General features: G+C 51.8%; 2 protein-coding genes and 1 non-coding gene across 5 annotated transcripts; 1 reads left to right on the top strand and 2 right to left on the bottom strand.

Annotated features, from left to right (window-relative positions):
* Window positions 1-521: 521 nt before the first annotated feature.
* NLE1 (notchless homolog 1) lies at window positions 522-8,561 on the top strand. 2 transcript variants are annotated; one of them, XM_045488125.1, is made up of 13 exons: window positions 522-599; window positions 711-860; window positions 1,837-2,054; window positions 2,648-2,727; window positions 3,637-3,713; window positions 3,886-3,983; window positions 4,327-4,519; window positions 5,029-5,164; window positions 5,313-5,359; window positions 6,089-6,291; window positions 7,199-7,358; window positions 7,470-7,540; window positions 8,210-8,561. In XM_045488125.1, the coding sequence occupies exons 1-13, from the start codon at window positions 579-581 to the stop codon at window positions 8,220-8,222; spliced, it is 1,467 nt and encodes a 488-aa protein (XP_045344081.1). In that variant the 5' UTR covers window positions 522-578; the 3' UTR covers window positions 8,223-8,561. The 2 variants fall into 2 exon arrangements, with proteins under 2 accessions (XP_045344081.1, XP_045344082.1); XM_045488126.1 differs by having other exon boundaries at window positions 555-593.
* Window positions 8,562-9,830: 1,269 nt separating this feature from the next.
* On the bottom strand, window positions 9,831-16,872 carry FNDC8 (fibronectin type III domain containing 8). 2 transcript variants are annotated; one of them, XM_045488130.1, is made up of 4 exons: window positions 16,305-16,872; window positions 12,530-12,899; window positions 10,846-11,055; window positions 9,831-10,291 (listed from the first exon to the last, which is right to left on the bottom strand). In XM_045488130.1, the coding sequence occupies exons 1-4, from the start codon at window positions 16,511-16,513 to the stop codon at window positions 10,139-10,141; spliced, it is 942 nt and encodes a 313-aa protein (XP_045344086.1). In that variant the 5' UTR covers window positions 16,514-16,872; the 3' UTR covers window positions 9,831-10,138. The 2 variants fall into 2 exon arrangements, with proteins under 2 accessions (XP_045344086.1, XP_045344084.1); XM_045488128.1 differs by having other exon boundaries at window positions 10,819-11,055; window positions 16,305-16,605.
* On the bottom strand, window positions 15,156-15,228 carry TRNAE-CUC. Its single transcript has one exon. It is a non-coding gene; the product is annotated as a tRNA-Glu (tRNA).
* Window positions 16,873-17,191: the final 319 nt, after the last annotated feature.

The following is a 17,191-nucleotide window of genomic DNA, read 5'->3' as shown; positions in this document are numbered from 1 at the left end:
GTTATATGTGTGATACGCTTGGAACAATGCCTGACACACTGCTCTCGTTATCATCATTATTGTTATTGCTTTGCATTATTGAAAACTGCAGACATTTTTTGCTTTTGTACTCAAGAATTATGAATCGATTTGGTCCATTTAAAAAAGAATAATAATTTCTTGCCTGCAACCCAACAGGCTCTAGTTTCCTAAGCCACCCATGCAGGGGCGCTGCTGTCAGAGCCAACCCAATTTAGTCTTCTGCCATTTCCGGTCTCTGATTTGGGGGAAAGTCAACCGCTCAGAGCCTCGATTTCCCCACCTATGAAGTGGGGCAAAAATCCCTGTTCTGCAGAGACAAAAGGCTGTTTGTATCCTGCACGGCACTGGGAGGGACTGGGTCGGGGTGACAGCCACCTGTCCAAGGTGGGGCTGTGGAAGCAGGTACCAGGTGCGCCCACTGCCGAAGCCTGGCCGGCACGGCGTGACACGTCCCCTCCGCCACACCAGAGGGCGCTGTCGCGGGCTGCAGCTCCGCCCTACCCCGGGGGCGGCGCTCCGTCCCGCCTGAGTCTTTTTCCTCCACGTGCGAACGCGGGATGGCGGCGGCGGCGGTGGGTGTGAGTGAATGGGAGTGGGGGCGCTCCGGCCCGGGGTCCCCGAGCTCAGAGGGAAGCGGCAGTGGGGGCCTTCCCGCTCGGCGGCGTGGCTGACCCCCGCGGCGCTTGTAGGCACAGGACGAGGCGGCGGCGCGCGACGTGCAGCGGCTGCTGGTGCAGTTCCAGGATGAGGGCGGGCAGCTGCTGGGCTCCCCGTTCGACGTGCCCGTGGACATCACCCCGGACAAGCTGCAGCTCGTGTGCAACGCGCTGCTGGCCCAGGTGAGCGGCGGCCCGGGCGGTCCCTCTTTCCTCCCCTCGGCGGGAGGGCCTGCTCTGGGCCGGCCCGCAGGGGACCGGGAGACCCAAGGTCTGGGGTTCGGGGGTCCCAGCGCTCGCCGACACTGGGAGAACCACCCTGGCGCGCGTCCGTGGCAGTGCCACCTACGTTGGGGGACGGTCAGGAGATGTATTTCGTGTGACAGCGCTTTACGCTTCGACCTGCGAGGTCCACCTGGGAAGGGAGACCGCGCGTTTTGAACGCATCGGGTACATCGTCAGATTCCGCGACGCAGCTCCTCGTTAATATCCCCATCTGACAGTGTGCCCAGAGGCAGTAAATTATTTGTACGATGCTATGTCGTAGGTGGTAGATTGGGAATTAGAACCCGAATGTCAGATTCAAAACCCATGGTCTTCTAAACCAGTGGGGCCATTCATCATTATAGTGGGGCGGGGGGTGGGGGTGGGGGCTGGGGGCTTAAAAATATAATACCTAGACCCCACCCCAGGTTTACTACACCAGACCCTGGGGTAAGGCAGAGTCTGTGTTTTCAGCCAGAGTTTTGGATACTTCTTACACATTGTACATCATGGTGTAGCAGTTTAGAAAACGCCGCATAATCCTGTATACTGACACTAATTCTGGACTTCAGTTTTCTTTCTGGATTAGTCGTTACCAATAGGACGTTGCGTTAATTCGTTGCTCTGAGCCTCAAGTTTTTTCATCTGTCAAGTGGGAATATGAATGCCTGCCTCCCAGGGTTGTTGTGAGATGCAGATAAAGGATTTTAAAGTACTATTTTAAGTATCTTGCAGTTGCTCTTGGAGGATAAAAGAGGCCTTTTTGGGTGGGCATGGTGGGGGTACCCACACCGTGGCTGGAGAGAATGAAGCTTCACCTGGCCACAGCACACTGGGAAGCACCCCTGGCTCCTATCCTTTGATGGAGGAGTTGCCCTTTGCCATTGCCCTCCAGGAGGATCCCGTGCCGCTGGCTTTCTTTGTCCACGATGCTGAGATCGTCTCATCACTGGGGAGGACGCTGGAGTCACAGGCAGTGGAGACAGAGAAGGTCCTTGACATCATCTACCAGCCACAGGCTATCTTCAGGGTCCGTGCTGTGACCCGCTGCACCAGCTCTTTGGAAGGTCACAGCGAGGCAGTCATTTCTGTGGCCTTCAGCCCCACAGGAAAGTAAGGACAGATGCAGAATTGTGGAATAGAATGTGAGGGTACAGCCTCTGGCTGGGGTGGGGCAGATACCCCAAGTTAACAGTCAGTGGGACCGCAGGCTGCCTATCATAGACCTGAGCTCAGGGCACGGGTTCCAGGTAGATGACTTCCCCAGTGGGGTTTGGTTTTGAAGGACACCCACCTTGGAAGGGCCTTTCTTGGCCTTGATCTCAGGAGAGCTGAACTGTAGGCTTCCTGGTGGTGTGCCCCAGACAAATCACTTTCTGACTTATTTCATCATCTGTGAAACTGAGTTTGTTTGCTTTTCGCAATCCTACACGGATAACGAGAAACTCTAAATCTGATTATGGCTGTGGCCATTCCTTTTAGAAAGGAAGAAGAGAGATATGGCTGCCTTGAGGTAGGGGGTTCTTCTCCCATATGGTATCAGTGTTATACTTCTCCTCCTCAGGGGAGGGAGAAAAGTCCAGTCCCAGACTGTATGTGCAGAAGACAATTGAATAGGCAGCCAAAATGCACATGTGCCCTGTTTTGGTGTAAGCTCTACCCCTTGTCCCCACTGCAGAGGTCAGGTGTCCTCTCTTCTTCCTCAGGTACCTGGCCAGTGGCTCCGGAGACACCACTGTGCGCTTCTGGGATCTCAGCACCGAGACACCCCATTTCACATGCCAGGGTCAGTATGCAGTTAGCCATTTAGAGGGAGGGTCTGAACCCAGTGGTAGGTGGGTGATCATTTACTCAGCTCTTTAGTTTCTGAGGAGGCCCAGAGCCAATTCAACCCCTTAACCCAGTTAGCAGCTGCCTGTTCCTAGGTAGAGGCTATCCTTGAACCCAGCCAGCCACTTCCAGAGACTGGACCAGAGAGTCAGTGTGGGGTTGTGAGTTGTGCTGAGTAGCAAGGAGAACCTGCCTTAAATCCAACCCCCACCACAGTGGTTCTCAAACTTGAGCATCGGAATCAGCAGGGAGGCTTGTTAACCTATAGGTTGCTGGGCCCCACCCCCGAGTTTTTGTCTCTTTATTTCTGGGATGAGGCCTGAGAATTTGCATTTCAAGTTTCCAGCTGGTGCTGATGCTGCTAGTTTGAGGTCACACTAGCTGGGTGACCTTGTGTGGGTAGGGCCTGCTCCCTAAGCTTCAGTTTTGTCATCTGGAAAATTGGGAATAATTTTTGCTTTGCTCCATACCCTTAAGCAAATTCCAGAGCACATCACACATAGAGTAATTACTGGTTGGTGAAATGTGTTTTAGTTTCACGTGTATGTATGAGTATACTAGGTTTCCAGGTAGCATGCATTTCTTACTTTTGGTCAAGGTAAAAAAAAAAAAAAGGATTTGAAACTTTATACCACGTATCATGGAAGGAATTATTAGCGGAAGTACTATCTACGCAGCAGGATGCACGGCTGTAGCACTTGGGATGAATTCTTCCTTTGCCTAGAAAACTGCGTCTCCCCTTTGGTTTGACCAATCATTTATTCTCGGGCTAGTTGAGGAGTTTCTGCAGAGTGTCAGGCGTGCTAGGTACTGGGGATAAAGACAGATATGTGCTCCTTGCTTTCTCCCTCCCCTGCTTTCCTAGGACACAGACACTGGGTCCTTAGCATATCCTGGTCCCCAGATGGCAAGAAGTTGGCCTCGGGCTGCAAGAATGGCCAGGTAGATGGTGGTCATGGTAACCAGTCAGGGACTCTGGGCTTCCTTCCTAGGACATGGGTCAAGTGAGGTTCTGGGGCCTTCGGGGAAAGATGGATTGGGGGCAGTGGGCGGGAACTTTGGTGGACCTAGGGACAGGATGGAGAGGGTTATTCAGTAAGCTTCTGTCCCTCAGATTCTCCTGTGGGACCCAAGCACAGGGAAGCAGGTGGGCAGGCCCCTCGCTGGCCACAGCAAGTGGATCACAGGCCTGAGCTGGGAGCCCCTCCACGTGTAAGTGATGCTCACAGAACTGGGGGAAGTGAGGAGCCAGGGCTTCAAGGTGGTCTCCTCCCTTGCTTGATGCAGAGGGGTTTTGCCTCAGGGGGTGGGATGGCCAGCCCGACTGACAGTACTGGCATGGCGGGCAGTGGGCTAGGGCTTCCAAATCTGTGTTGCTGCTTGAGAGGGGGCTGTTCATCATGGGCCCTGAGAGTTGCCTTGCAATGCAGCTGGGTCTTGGAGTCAGGAAGCTGTTGAGTCATTGTCCCTGGCCTTTGAGCTAAGAAGGGGGGTGGGGGGTGCTATTGCCGTTCCCACATCAGAAGTGGGGCCACATCTCCCTTCCCCTCTCCAGGAACCCCGAGTGCCGCTATGTGGCCAGCAGCTCCAAGGATGGCAGCGTGCGGGTCTGGGATACAACTGTGGGCCGCTGTGAGCGCATCCTCACCGGGCACACACAGTCAGTCACCTGTCTCCGGTGGGGAGGGGACGGGCTTCTCTACTCTGCCTCCCAGGACCGCACCATCAAAGTCTGGAGGGCTCACGATGTAAGAGCTGGGAGGGTCCAGAGAGCAGCCTGGGGAAATCTCGGGCCATGAGATGCCAGGGCTGGAAGGAATGTTGACCAGTGTGTTCTGGGATCCAGGTGGCAGGAGGTGCTTCAGGAACAGTGGGTTCCTGTGGTTGGTGCTGCATGATAGTGGAGGTTCCAGTGTTCATTAATGTAGTTCAGAAATTGCCGCTGAAGGAAGCCTGTTGTTAGCTTTATTAAACCTGCCACATCCCAGAGTTACTTGACTGAAACCCTTTTCTTCTCACATACTTAAGTTCCTTTCCATGAAACATAGTTTTGGAAACAACAATCTGGGCCAGTACCTGTATTTTGTAAGTGAGGAGAGACTTCAGCCCAGAGCGGTGATTTGATTAAGATCACAATGAACGAGGGACCTAATTCTGAGTCCCATGTCGCTGTCTTCTGGGGCTAATCTGGGGGTACCAGTTCCCTAGGGTGGAGAGTAGGGTGGGTGTGCGTCTGACCGGTCTTCCTCTGCCCTAGGGTGTGCTGTGCCGGACCCTGCAAGGCCACGGCCACTGGGTGAACACCATGGCACTCAGCACTGACTACGCCCTGCGCACGGGCGCCTTCGAGCCAGCTGAGGCCTCGGTTAACGCCCAAGATCTCCGAGGGTCCTGTGAGTGCATGGGAGAGGGCCGCCTGGGAAGGAGCCAGTTCTCGGGCTTACTGTGCAACCTGGGCCGGGGGTGTTTGCCATTTGTGTTGGATTTTCTAATCAGCCTTGTTCCTCATCTCTTCCTCTCCCCTCTGGTACCTGGCCACAGTGCAGGAGTTGAAGGAGAGGGCTCTGAGCCGATACAGCCTCGTGCGGGTGAGTGTGTGCCCGCCGCCAGCATGCCCGGCTCCCTACTCTTCCTCCACTGGTCTCTCAAACCCTCTGCAGGCACTCAGGCCCCTCCCCCTTCTAGCCCTAGCTCAGACGTTCCTCTTCCAGAAAGTTCTTCATGAAAATCCTAGTTTTTAATCCTGAAATCTTAATGTATAGGACCATGTGATTTTGTTGCGTTCACTTGCTTATCTGTTTATTGCATTTTCTGTATTTTTTATTGTGTTTAATTTAAGTAGCACATTCATGTGGTCGAGGCTTCAAAGAACACAAAAAGGTAGATGGTGAAGAAGTCTCCCGTCTCTGTTGCCCATCCATCCTTTCCTTCTGGAAACATCCAGAGCTACTAGTGTCCTGTCTTTCCTTCCAGAGACTTCATACCTCCACATACACGTGTATGTATACACAGGATGCAGTATACATACACGTGTGTACAAACCCACACATAAAATCTTTCCCTTTTTTAGTACACTATTCTGTACCTTGCTTTTTCTTGTGATTATGTATCTTAGAAATTATCCCAGGTGCATAACATTTCCTTTTGCGGGAAGTGACTGCCAGGGGTCCCATGTGAGTTGGTAGCAGGCCAGGCCTCATTTCTCCTAGTCCTGGCCTCCGTGCTAGTATTGGGCAATCAGTGGTGCGTTTGCTGCCCAGGTCGGGCTCTCCTGTCTGAGACCGTGCCCAACACGGTGTGCTTTCTGCCTCTCCTAGGGCCAGGGCCCAGAGAGGCTAGTGTCTGGTTCAGATGACTTCACCTTATTCCTGTGGTCCCCAGCAGAGGACAAGAAGCCCCTCGCACGGATGACAGGACACCAGGCCCTCATCAACCAGGTGCTCTTCTCCCCTGACTCCCGCATCATCGCCAGTGCCTCCTTTGACAAGTCCCTCAAACTGTGGGATGGCAGGACAGGCAGGTGAGTGGAGGCGTGGGGAGGGAGAGGAAGGGCACTGGTCCTCTAGAAGGAGCTTGGCTGTGTCACTTACTTGCTGCGTGGCCTTGGCAAGCATTTGGATATTCTGAGCCTTGTCTCCTCTTTTGTAATATGCAGACCTACCTCTCAGCTTTGTTACAAGGACTAAGGGAGATGGTATATTTAGGACTGGCAATAAATGGGCACTGAAGTGCTAGTTCCTTTTGTATCAAAGGAGAGAAATGACCTTAAGACGGCCGGGATTGCAGCAGAAGTGTAGACTTGAGCTGCAGTCATTTTTCCGGCCCCCCTCAAAGTGTGGTCCACAGACCAGCTGCTGCAGCATCACCTGGGAGCTTGATAGAAATGCAGAGTCTTGGGCCCCACCCCAGACCTTAAGAATCAGAATCTGCATCTTAATAAAGTCATCAGCTGATTCTGCTCCCGTTGAAGTCTGAGAAGCCTCAGTATAACGAGATACTGTGCCCTTGAGGTTAATCAGGTCAGCAGAGAGGCAAAGGCACGGGCAAGAAGAGAAAGGGGACGAGGGAAACCCTTGCTGGGGCCTTGCTGTCTCGGCCATTGTGGGTTTCCGTATAGCGGTCTTTGAAATAGGTCGTTCCCTTCTTTTTCAAGATAAGGAAACTGAGTCTCAGAGACTTGTCCAAAATGACAAGTCCTAATGACTTGTCCAAATAGACATAGCTAATCTGTATTGACCTGGAAGTGCCAGGTGAGCCTGGCCCACTACTCCATGCCACTTGTCAGCAAGCAACTTGTGTTAGGGGGATATCAGGCAGATGGGCTGAGCAGGGACTACACTGGATTCGAAGTCATGCAAAGTTGTCCAGATACGGAGGGCACAGGGGCCCCTTCAGACCTAATACCCATCATCACTTTCCTGGCCCAGGTACCTGGCTTCCCTGCGTGGCCACGTGGCTGCTGTGTACCAGATTGCGTGGTCAGCCGATAGCCGGCTCCTGGTCAGTGGTAGCAGTGACAGCACGCTGAAGGTGTGGGATGTGAAGGGCCAGAAGCTGGCTGCTGATCTCCCAGGCCACGCAGATGAGGTATGGCTGACCTCGTGAGCAAAGGTGGGGCAGGTAGGAGTTGAAGCCTGGCCCTCCTGCCCCCCCACCCCGACACCTTACCTGCTTCTCCCCACCCCCACCTCCGTTTAGGTATATGCTGTCGACTGGAGTCCAGATGGCCAGAGAGTGGCAAGTGGTGGGAAAGACAAATGCCTCCGGATGTGAGTTTGGGGGAGGTGGCGGTTGGTGTGCTTGGCTCTCCTGCCCTTAAGTTGGCCACTCCTTGCACCTTTCCTTTCTGGCGTAGAATTCTAAGGGTTCTCCAGGTGCCCAAGACAGCGTGTGGTGCCACGTTCTCTCGGTGGTTAAGAGGGAGAACTGCAGAATTACAGTGATTATGGGAGACCCTGACGGTGCTCTCCGAAGGGCGAGCCCAGAGTCCCTCCAGCATGAGGCAATAGGTCTTAGAACACTGGGTTTTGAAGGCGTCACACCTAGTTCCGATCCTGGTTCCAACTTTCATTGTGCGGTTTTGGAGAGCGTGGTTCACCTGCCTCCTGAGAGTTGTCAAGACTCAGTAGATGGGAAGATCAAAGATAGGAGGCGAACACACTTGGGAACCCAAAGCACATGTACTTGTAAATGTTGTCATTGTTTGCTATCAGATGACCTTGGTGGGCATCTGAGAGGCCAGGCCCTGGGATGAGGTCTGGGCCGGGGCAGGCAGTGGGTGCCCAGCATGAGTTTGGGTGGCCAGAGCAGAAATGGTAGCCAGTCTCTTAATGACCAAGTGAATACAGGTTCTCCCCCGTAGCGGGCTCCTGGGATTATATGGCAGCCTCCCCTACCCAAGATAGGATCCCCATGCTGTTCCCTCCCCTTCTCCACAGATGGAGGAGATGAGAAATCCCAAATTCTTGGACTCCCACCTGGACTCAGCTGCTGCCAGTGCCCGCCCTGACAGAGACCAAAGGCCAGGGTTGTGCCCCTGTGAACCAGTGTGGTCTGCTGTCCTTGGACAGATCCCAGTGAGGTCCCTCCCCAGAGCAGGAGGTCGAAGTTACGGGAAAATATCACTGGGCTCAGCCATTGGCCTTTACTCCGTACCTTGCTTGGGGGGGGGGGGGGGGGGGCAGGCAGTGACCAGACCCTTGCTGCTGCCCCTCCTCCTTTCCTGAATGTTCTCTCTATTCAGCATCAGACCCTGGATCCTGTGACCAAATAAATAACTTCTATTTTGTGTGTTCGGGTTAATTCCTTGTCCCCAAGGCTCACCCAAGGGCTGTGCTGAGTCAGTCTGTCTAACCTTTCTCTCCGGGCTACACCAAAGCCGTACTGACTGGGAGGTGGCCTTTCTTCTCTTTCTCTTGTGCCTACGAGGGAGAGGCTCGTTGTGGCTGGGGGCGCTGGTGGAAGCCATAGGATAGTGGCCAGAGGATGATGTGAGCTTGTGCTGTCCAGTGTGGCAGATGCTAGCGACATGTGGCTGTGTTTACCAGAATTCCACATGGTTAGAAGTGCAGTTCTGTGATGCTAGCTGAAGGCTACTCACTGCACCGGATGGCACAGATGGAGAACACCTTCACCAGCCCATGGAGTCGTGCGGGCCAGTGTTGTTCTAGGGCTTCTTTTGTCCGCCCCTCTCTCACACAACACACTTCCTGAGCTCCTGCAGTGCACCGAGCACTGTGCCGGGCTCTCAGGGTACAGAGCAGAAGGTGACCGCTGTCCCAGGGGGCTCCCTCTAACAGCGTGCAGGGGTGAGGGCTCTAGCAGAAGTGGGTGTGATGTGACATGGGAGGATGGTTCTCTGCCCCATAAGGACTGTCACACAGTGAAAGGAATCCCCACCAGATGTCCTCAAATGCTTGAACAAAGTCTTGCCTCCCATGCATCCTGCCTTTGCTTTGTCCCGTTTCAATGCTCCGGCAGTTGGATTCTTGTACGGACTGCTCAAGGCCACGGCATTTCTAACCTCTTATCCCCCGCCCACCATGCCTTTGTGATTTTGCACATCATCTGGATGTGCTCCGTCTCCACCTTGTGTGTCTCTGCAGGGAGGCTGCAGGAAGGGCAAAGGGGGCCACCAGTGGCGGAGTTCCTACCCTGTGCACTCGTTCTATGTGCTCACGTGATCCTCATGGGACCCCTACTGTCCTGCCTGTAGGGTTCTCACCTCCCTGAAACAGTCCAGGAATCTTAGATGGTTTGTCCGTGCCCTCACATCCAGGAAAAACTAGGATTAGAGCAGACCCTGCCCCATAACCTGTGCACTTTGTGCCACGTCCTTCCGGAGCTTGTTGACAATCGACGAGCTGCCACCACCTCTGTCCAGTGTTGCTGTTTATCCCAGTGTATGTGCGTTTTAGTCTTTAACATTTCTTCCTCCTCCAGGGAAAGGGGGATATGTTCCATATCCCCCCAGCCCCCGACCCAGACTCTCAGTCCTGGCAGAAGCTAGGAAGGTGAATGGCAGCCAGCCCGGCTGTCAACACGAAGCACAATTCGGTATGCTTGGTGACCTGCAGTGCTTTAATAAGGGACTGGACCCAGCCCAGATCTGGGGAGGAGGATGCCGAGCAGCTGTAGGCAGTAGCTGACCTGACCTGGCCTGTGGCGTCTCCAGGTGAATGGAGCTCCTATCTAGCCTAGGCCCGGGCCCAGGAGTGGAGATTTGGGAGCATCACTACCAGGCTCCGGGCAGGGTGGTCAGCAGTTCCCTGGCATGGTGCTGGTGGTACATCTCACGATTCTAGTTCCTGAGAGCCCTGGGCTGAGGCTGAAGCTGAAGATAGGTGAGGGGCTTCCCGGGGCCCTCCTTAGTAGGGAAATAGGTATTCCAGATCTTCCAGCTTCCGCATCTCCTCCAACCCGATGGAGACGGTTTTCCGCTGGGGTTCCTTGCGCTGCACAGTGATCTGGATGGGGTTGTTCTCGGGGAAGCTGTTCAAGTCAGTGGCCACGGTTGCAAACTGAAATAAAACAAAACAAAATTCCATCCCAGACCTGACCCTAGCTCAGCTCTTCATCTCTGCAACCCCCTTGTTGTTTGCCAAATGGGATCTTAGGTAGCCTTACCGCCTGTTCACGGACTCCAGAAACAGGTACAAACCAGTGCCTTCTCTGTTGTGTGAGGTTTCCAACCACAGTCGTCTGGGCCTCTCCTCCCGTGCCCCTGCCCACCTCCCTTCCCTTCTTCGTCCCCCTTTCGCCTCTTCCCTGTGTTTCCCTCGGTGCCCTTAACTTCCTGGCCCACTCACGATTATTATGAGTTGAAGAATCCCAAAAGTAGTGGCTTTGGAAGCTGAACATTACAGAGGTGCTGGTGAATATATTAGTTTGCATTCCCAGTGGGCCCCAGAGTGGTGTAATCCTTAAACCTCCCAGAAGGAAGCAGCCTGGAATTCATGCTCATCCGCCCAGGCAGAAAGGCAGCCAGCAAGAAGATGAGTTGCCTCCAAATCCCCTGACCTCCCGGCCCTCTTCTCCCAGGGCTCACTTTGTAGGGCTTGCACCACTTCCCCACCCCGGCTGTGTTGGCCGCACGGACGGTGAGGCAGTAACTCGTGTTAGGCTTCAGCTCCATCAGCTTGACAGTGGTGCCCAAGATCTTGTTGAAGATCCACGGGTGATTCTTTGTCTTGGGCGGCTCATTGTCTTTTGTCTTGACCACCTCCTGCAACAGGACCTGGTAGAAACTGACCTGCTGCTTGCCCAGGGAATACGTCCAGGAAATCTAGAAGAAGAGACCCCCCGCCACCAGGCTTCCTCAGACCTGCTCCAGGCTGTCCTCCCCTCACCTCCCACCCCCAACCATGGGTCCGAATGCCCCACTCCCATCCCCTGTCCCTCCTGGGGCTGAGGCAGGTCTGATGGAAGGGATAAGGCATGCTACGGGCCTGTAGCATTTGCAACTCTTCCTGGGCAGCCCCACCCACCTCAGGGTGTGCCCCCAGCCCATATTTCTTCTAGACTAGTTGAGAGGAACCTTAGAGATCATCTTGTGCACCTCACTCCTTGCAGATGAGATTACGGGTTCAGAGAAGGCGGGTGGCTGGCCCGTGGTCACACAGAGTGACAGAGCCAAAGTTCAAACCAGTAGTTCCAGAGCCCACATACTTTGTGCTACAACAGTGGTTGCCAAGCCTGGCTAAGGAGCTGGGGGAGTTTTTATAACACTGCAGATTCCTGGCCATGCTGTCTTCTCTCAGGTCTCCCATTACCAATTTCTCCTCCATCTAGGCCAGTGGTTCTCAAAGTTGGGTGTGCATCAGAACCTCCTAGAGGACCTGTTAAAACAGACTGCTGGCCCCCACAGTTTCTGATTCAGTAGGCCCAGGTGGAGGGGGAGGAGAGGAGAATTTAAATTTCAAACATGTTGCCATACGATGCTGACACTGTTGGTGGTCTGGGAACCACACTTGGAGAGACACTGCTCATCTGGGACTTCCAGATATATCTTCCTAAAATACAGCTCAAATATCACCTTATATCACCAGATAGAAGGCTTTGCAAAAAGCTGTTCTCTACTGCTTACAGAAAAATCTATACAGTAGTCTAACATTGCAGGACCTCCAAAAAAATGACTCCAGGCTAACTTCCCCCACTCTGTTCCCTGTCCTGGACCTGGAACAGTGCTACTCAACATGAGGCCCATCAGCACCACCTGGGAATTTGTTAGTGGTGCAAATTCTCAGGCCCCACCCCAGACCTACTGAATCAGAATCTCTAGGGATGAGGCCCAGGAATCTCATTTTTAAGAAGACGGTTGGCTCTGTAGGCACAGAAAAGTGCGAGAGCCCTACATTGGGACCTGGCTGTTTGCTCCCACTTTTTCCCACCTGTGAGGTGTTGCTAGTGTCAACCCCTCCATGGAATGTCTTTCTCCCATCCCTGGATGTTTAAATCCTACCTCTGCGTCCCAGCTTAAACGCTACCAAAGCCACCAAGCTTATTCCTACACCTGGAAGTAATTTTTCTTTCCCCCTGAATTCCTGGTGGCACTTGATCTGAACTCTGCCCATAGAACTGCATCCAATCCAGCTTGCACTGGAGTGCTTTACAGACACGGCCTCTCTCCTGTGCCAGGAGCGTGAGGTCAGGATGCAGGTGGTAGGCATCTTCGCACTCCCTGTGGAGCTCAGCTCAGTGCCTGGCACACGGGGGCGGCCAGTAAGCCTGCACTTGAAGGCACGAAGAGGGAAACTCACCACAGCCGTGGAGTCGCTGACTGTGTGTTCGCAGATGAAGGGTGCCTCCGGCACATCCATGACCACAGAGGACTCTGAGGGTGTTGAGGAAGTGTCTGTGTCCAGCTCAGGGTTGTCAAGGTCCAGCAGGCCCCCAGGGACTATTTGGGACTTCGATGGACGGGGGCAGAGAGCCAGGTCCCTCTTGTGTGTGTCGTTGCCCATCGAGGAGAGGCTGAGTTTGTTCAGCTCCCCCTCTAGCATCCCTGCAAAGAAGCTGCTGTTGGGCTGGGTCACAGCCAGTTTGATGGGATTCAACAAGGTGGATGAGAGTGGGGAGATGCTGGTGTCGTCAGAGCTGCATTCAGAATCCTCCACTGGCATCGGCTTCCTGAGTGGGAGGGAGACAGGTGAGCCCACTGAAGGAGGCCACCCCAGCCCATGCAGCTGGGAAGCTCCCCGAAGGCAGGCCTTGAGCCTGACTCGCCAGTAACCCCAGATGCTTCTGAATAGCTCAGAACATCCTTATCACCCTGCAGCAGTCCATTCAACCCACCAGGGCACTTACTGAAAGATGCAGATTCCTGGTCCCTGCCCTCACCCCCCCTGCCCCGCTTTGGGATGGGACTGGGGAAGCTACTAAAGTATCTTTAATAAGATCTTCAGATGATTCTGAGCCATGTGTTCTGAGGCCCAGAATTTGAGAAACACTGCTAAAATCTTAAGTCCTCCTTCCACAGCAGGGTGCAAATACCCTGGGGAATGCCCAAAACCAATCTAGTGGGGTATGGAAAAATATCTAAGTGTCTAAATTAAAAATAATTAAGCTTTACTAATACTTACTTGCTACTGTTGAACAGTAATTACTAATTAGATTTTGCAACATTTAACAGTATTAATATGTAGCATGTAAAGTTAACAATAGTACATGTAAATAGGAATATATTGGGGTAAAAGCTCAAAAACCTTCCTTCCATTCTAATTTTGTTAAATTATGAAATATTTTAGACATACACGAGATATCAAGAATAATATATTAATATATAATAATGTATGGTGATTATAGTTAGTACTACTATATTGTATGTTTGAAAGTTGCTAAGAAAGGGGCACCTGGGTGGCTCAGTCGGTTGAGCGTCTGACTTCGGCTCAGGTCAGGATCTCGTGAACTGTGAGTTCGAGCCCCGCGTCTGGCTCTGTGCTGACAGCTCAGAGCCTGGAGCCCGTTTCAGATTCTGTGTCTCCCTCTCTCTGCCCCTTCCCCACTCATGCTCTGTCTGTGTCTCTCAAAAATGAATAAACATTAAAAAAAAATTTTTTTAAACAAGAAGAAGAAGAACGTTGCTAAGAAAGTAGAACTTGAAAGTTCTTATCATAAGAAATAAGTCTATAACCATGTGTGGTGATGGATGGTAATGAAACTTACTGGGATAATCACTTCATAATACACACACGTATCAAATCATGTACACCTTCTAAAGCCTCAGCAGTACAGTTAAAGCCCCTGACACTTGTGTCCCCCTCCTCAGTCTGCATCCTCCCACTCAGAGGTAACCAGTACAGCACATTCCAAATTTTGTGTTTATTCTTCATGTGTGTTTCTAAAGCTTTGTTACATGTGTACGCTATCCTTACACAAGTTGTTATTTTGCATATTTTAAAACTTCATATAAATAAATGGTGTCATATCCATCAGCAGCTTGCTTTTTTCATTCAACATTGGTTTTTTTAGATTCATTTGTATTGATACATGTAGTTCTGGTTCAGACATTTTAACTGTTGTAGACTTCCCATTACATGGACATTTGTCTTGTTACCAATTCTTTGCTATTACAAAGAAAAACCTTGTACATATTTCCTTAGTTTGTTTTTTTGTTTGTTTGTTTGGTTGTTTTTTTTTTTACTGATGTAGTCCAGAATCCAAAAAGGTCGGGTCTCAAATCTTTTTTTTTTTTTTCCTTGACCAAAAGGAAGAAATACATACTACCTGGAAACCTGGTATACTCATACATACGTGTAAAACTGAAACACATTTCACGAACCAGTAATTACTCTATGTGTGATATGCTCTGGAATTTTCTATTCTTCTGTTTCATTTTTATAATCCTGGTCTCTGTCAACTCCAGTGATGGATCACAACCCACATTTTGAAGAGCAGTGGTATAGCAGGAGCAGTCACTGGGCCTTTGGGGACCAAGTACCCTAACCAAGGTCACAAGGTGAGTTGAAGGCAGAGGTTGAACCAGAACCCAGATCTCCTGGGTCCCCTGCCTCACAGCTCCCATCTGCCTCTGGTGCATTCTGGCTCCTCTCCTCTGCTTCCTACCCCATTTCCCCAGCTGCTCCGGACAGATCCAGCAATCAATACACACGCCCGGATCCCTCACTCCAGGCCAACCACTGGCTTCATGGCTGATGGATATGCCAACTTTTCCTTGAGTTCCAGCCCCAAAGACTACCTCCTGAGAAATCCTGATCCGCCCAAACCTTCTATGCTAGCCTTCGGTGAACATTTGCCATAGGTGACTCCCCCATCAAGGTCCTTTGTAGGCTGGAGTCTTGTATTTAGGTCACTTATACTTCAGATTGTCCTAATGAGTCTCTATTTATCTATAAGATTTAAAGCAATTTTTTAAGCTAATCTCTACACCCAACACAGGGATCGAACCCACAACCACAAGATCGAGAGTCACATGCTCTACCGACTGAGCCAGCCAGGCACCCCAAGAATATCTGTTTTAGATTCTCTTATTCAAAAGAGCAGTGCTGAAGTGGGCACAGAAAGTAGTTAAGTATTGAGCTATATGCTGGACAAAAATTTTTTATGCTCTTCATGACAGGCCTGCTGGATGGGTGTTAGCCCCGTTTTGCAAATGAGGGACTGAAGGTCCCTGATCTTAATTAGTCTACAGTCATGTATCTTAAGTGATAGAACTTGGATTTGAACTTGGGCTCCTAGCCCAAGATTTTCCTGTCATATCACATGACATTTCCTACAAACATCTGTCACTTTAGCCACACCTGCTTACTTATAGGTCCCTTAGGGACTGGACGTCATAGCCCTTTCATGTAATCAAGACTAGCTACACAGTTCATGGGGCCACTTCTTCAAAATTATTAAGAATTTCTAGACAGTGACAGCCCTGTCTGGTTCCTCAAGGTGTCCTGTCATAGCACAGATTGGGCTTATTATTCTTGATTCTTGCCAAACATCTCCAAACACACACAAACACACATACACACACCAGACTGAGAGCTCCTTGAAGGCAGGGGCTGTGTTTTTCAACTCTGCATTCCTAGAACTTGACATTAGGCCAGATACCTTAGAGATGCTCAGAGAATTTTGTGGAACTAAAGAGAACCCAGAATCACTGAGGAAGAACAATAAACTTCAGGCTGACAGCAGGCAGACTATTGGGGGGACATAATCAGGCAGGCAAAGGCACCAAAAGGGGGGACTGAGGAAGAGGAGCCATGGGGAATGGAATGGACTAGGGGTGTCTGTATGGGGGTGTGGGAGTGGGGAGGACCACAGCTAGACAAAGCAGGATGAGAAGTACCGTCAACAAAACTCTAATCCTCGAAGGCCTTTTGGAGCAGGAGGCCTCCAAGCCTCCAAGAACTGATTTGGGGTCAGACATCCAAAGTGCAACCTGTACACGTGCCGTGCTCTTGCCGGGGAGTTCAGGGACCAAGCTGTGACAGGTCAAGGAAGCAGCATTGCTTTTCCGGGACCCTCTCCTTGCCCCTCAGCTCCGGCCTTAGAAAGAAGGAAAGGACCAGACTTGTGTCTTACGGTAGATTGATGGTATCTTCCTCCAAGAAGTTAACCAAACTGCCTCTTGTGGAAAGTGGGAGTCCTTTGGTAGTGACGGTCCTGTTCATAGACTTGGGGTTTGGAAAAGGCTTAGACATTTGATAGAGTGCATTCAGAACATTGAGGTTTTCCTTCTTCAGCATGGCCTCCCCCCCATCTCCCACTTTACACAGTGCCTTTGATGCCATCTTGTCTGTTTTGGGACCGCAGCCGTCACCACACAGCTGACAGGAAGCAGAGAGAAACTGGGGGCAGTGGACCCACCCTTAGTTTGCGTGGGCTGGGGGTGCAATGAGCTGACTTCATAATCACGGCAGAGTGTAACAATTAGGGGCCAGCCTCCCCCTTGATCGGAGGCTGCTGCCTCCCAGGGCCAGTGTGAGGAGTGGGGTACAAGGGACAGGCTACATCATCCCTTGGGCCCCTTCCAGTTCTAATGCTCTGTGGTTACAGCAACCCTGTCCTTCTCTGAAGATCTCAAAATGCTTACCACCTGTTCCCTTTGGAGCTGTTCTGGGAAGGAGGAGCAGGTGGTAAGAGAAAGGCTCCTGGGGGCAGGTGGGAGTCGGCAGGGGCCCTGGGAGCACTGAAATGGGTCTCTGGGAGGGGGGAGTTTGTCTCCAGAATGCTGAGGCTCTATATCCAGAAATCCTGGGCAGCAAACCCCAACTATGTCAGTAGGCACAGGGAAGTCCAGATGGCTCATGGGGTTCACAGCCCACATACAGCCAGGTTTTGCTGCTAGAACTCTAAATGTGCCACATCCTCACCCCGAGCGTCTCTGTGTGTTGAGTGACAACGGTGGATGCTGCACAGGGATACAAATATGGGCCAGACATGTTTCTGTTCTCAAGGAAACCACCTTA

Source organism: Leopardus geoffroyi, chromosome E1 (genome assembly GCF_018350155.1).
Source record: "Leopardus geoffroyi isolate Oge1 chromosome E1, O.geoffroyi_Oge1_pat1.0, whole genome shotgun sequence".
Lineage (NCBI taxonomy): Eukaryota > Metazoa > Chordata > Mammalia > Carnivora > Felidae > Leopardus > Leopardus geoffroyi.
This window is presented reverse-complemented; position numbering and strand designations above follow the sequence as displayed.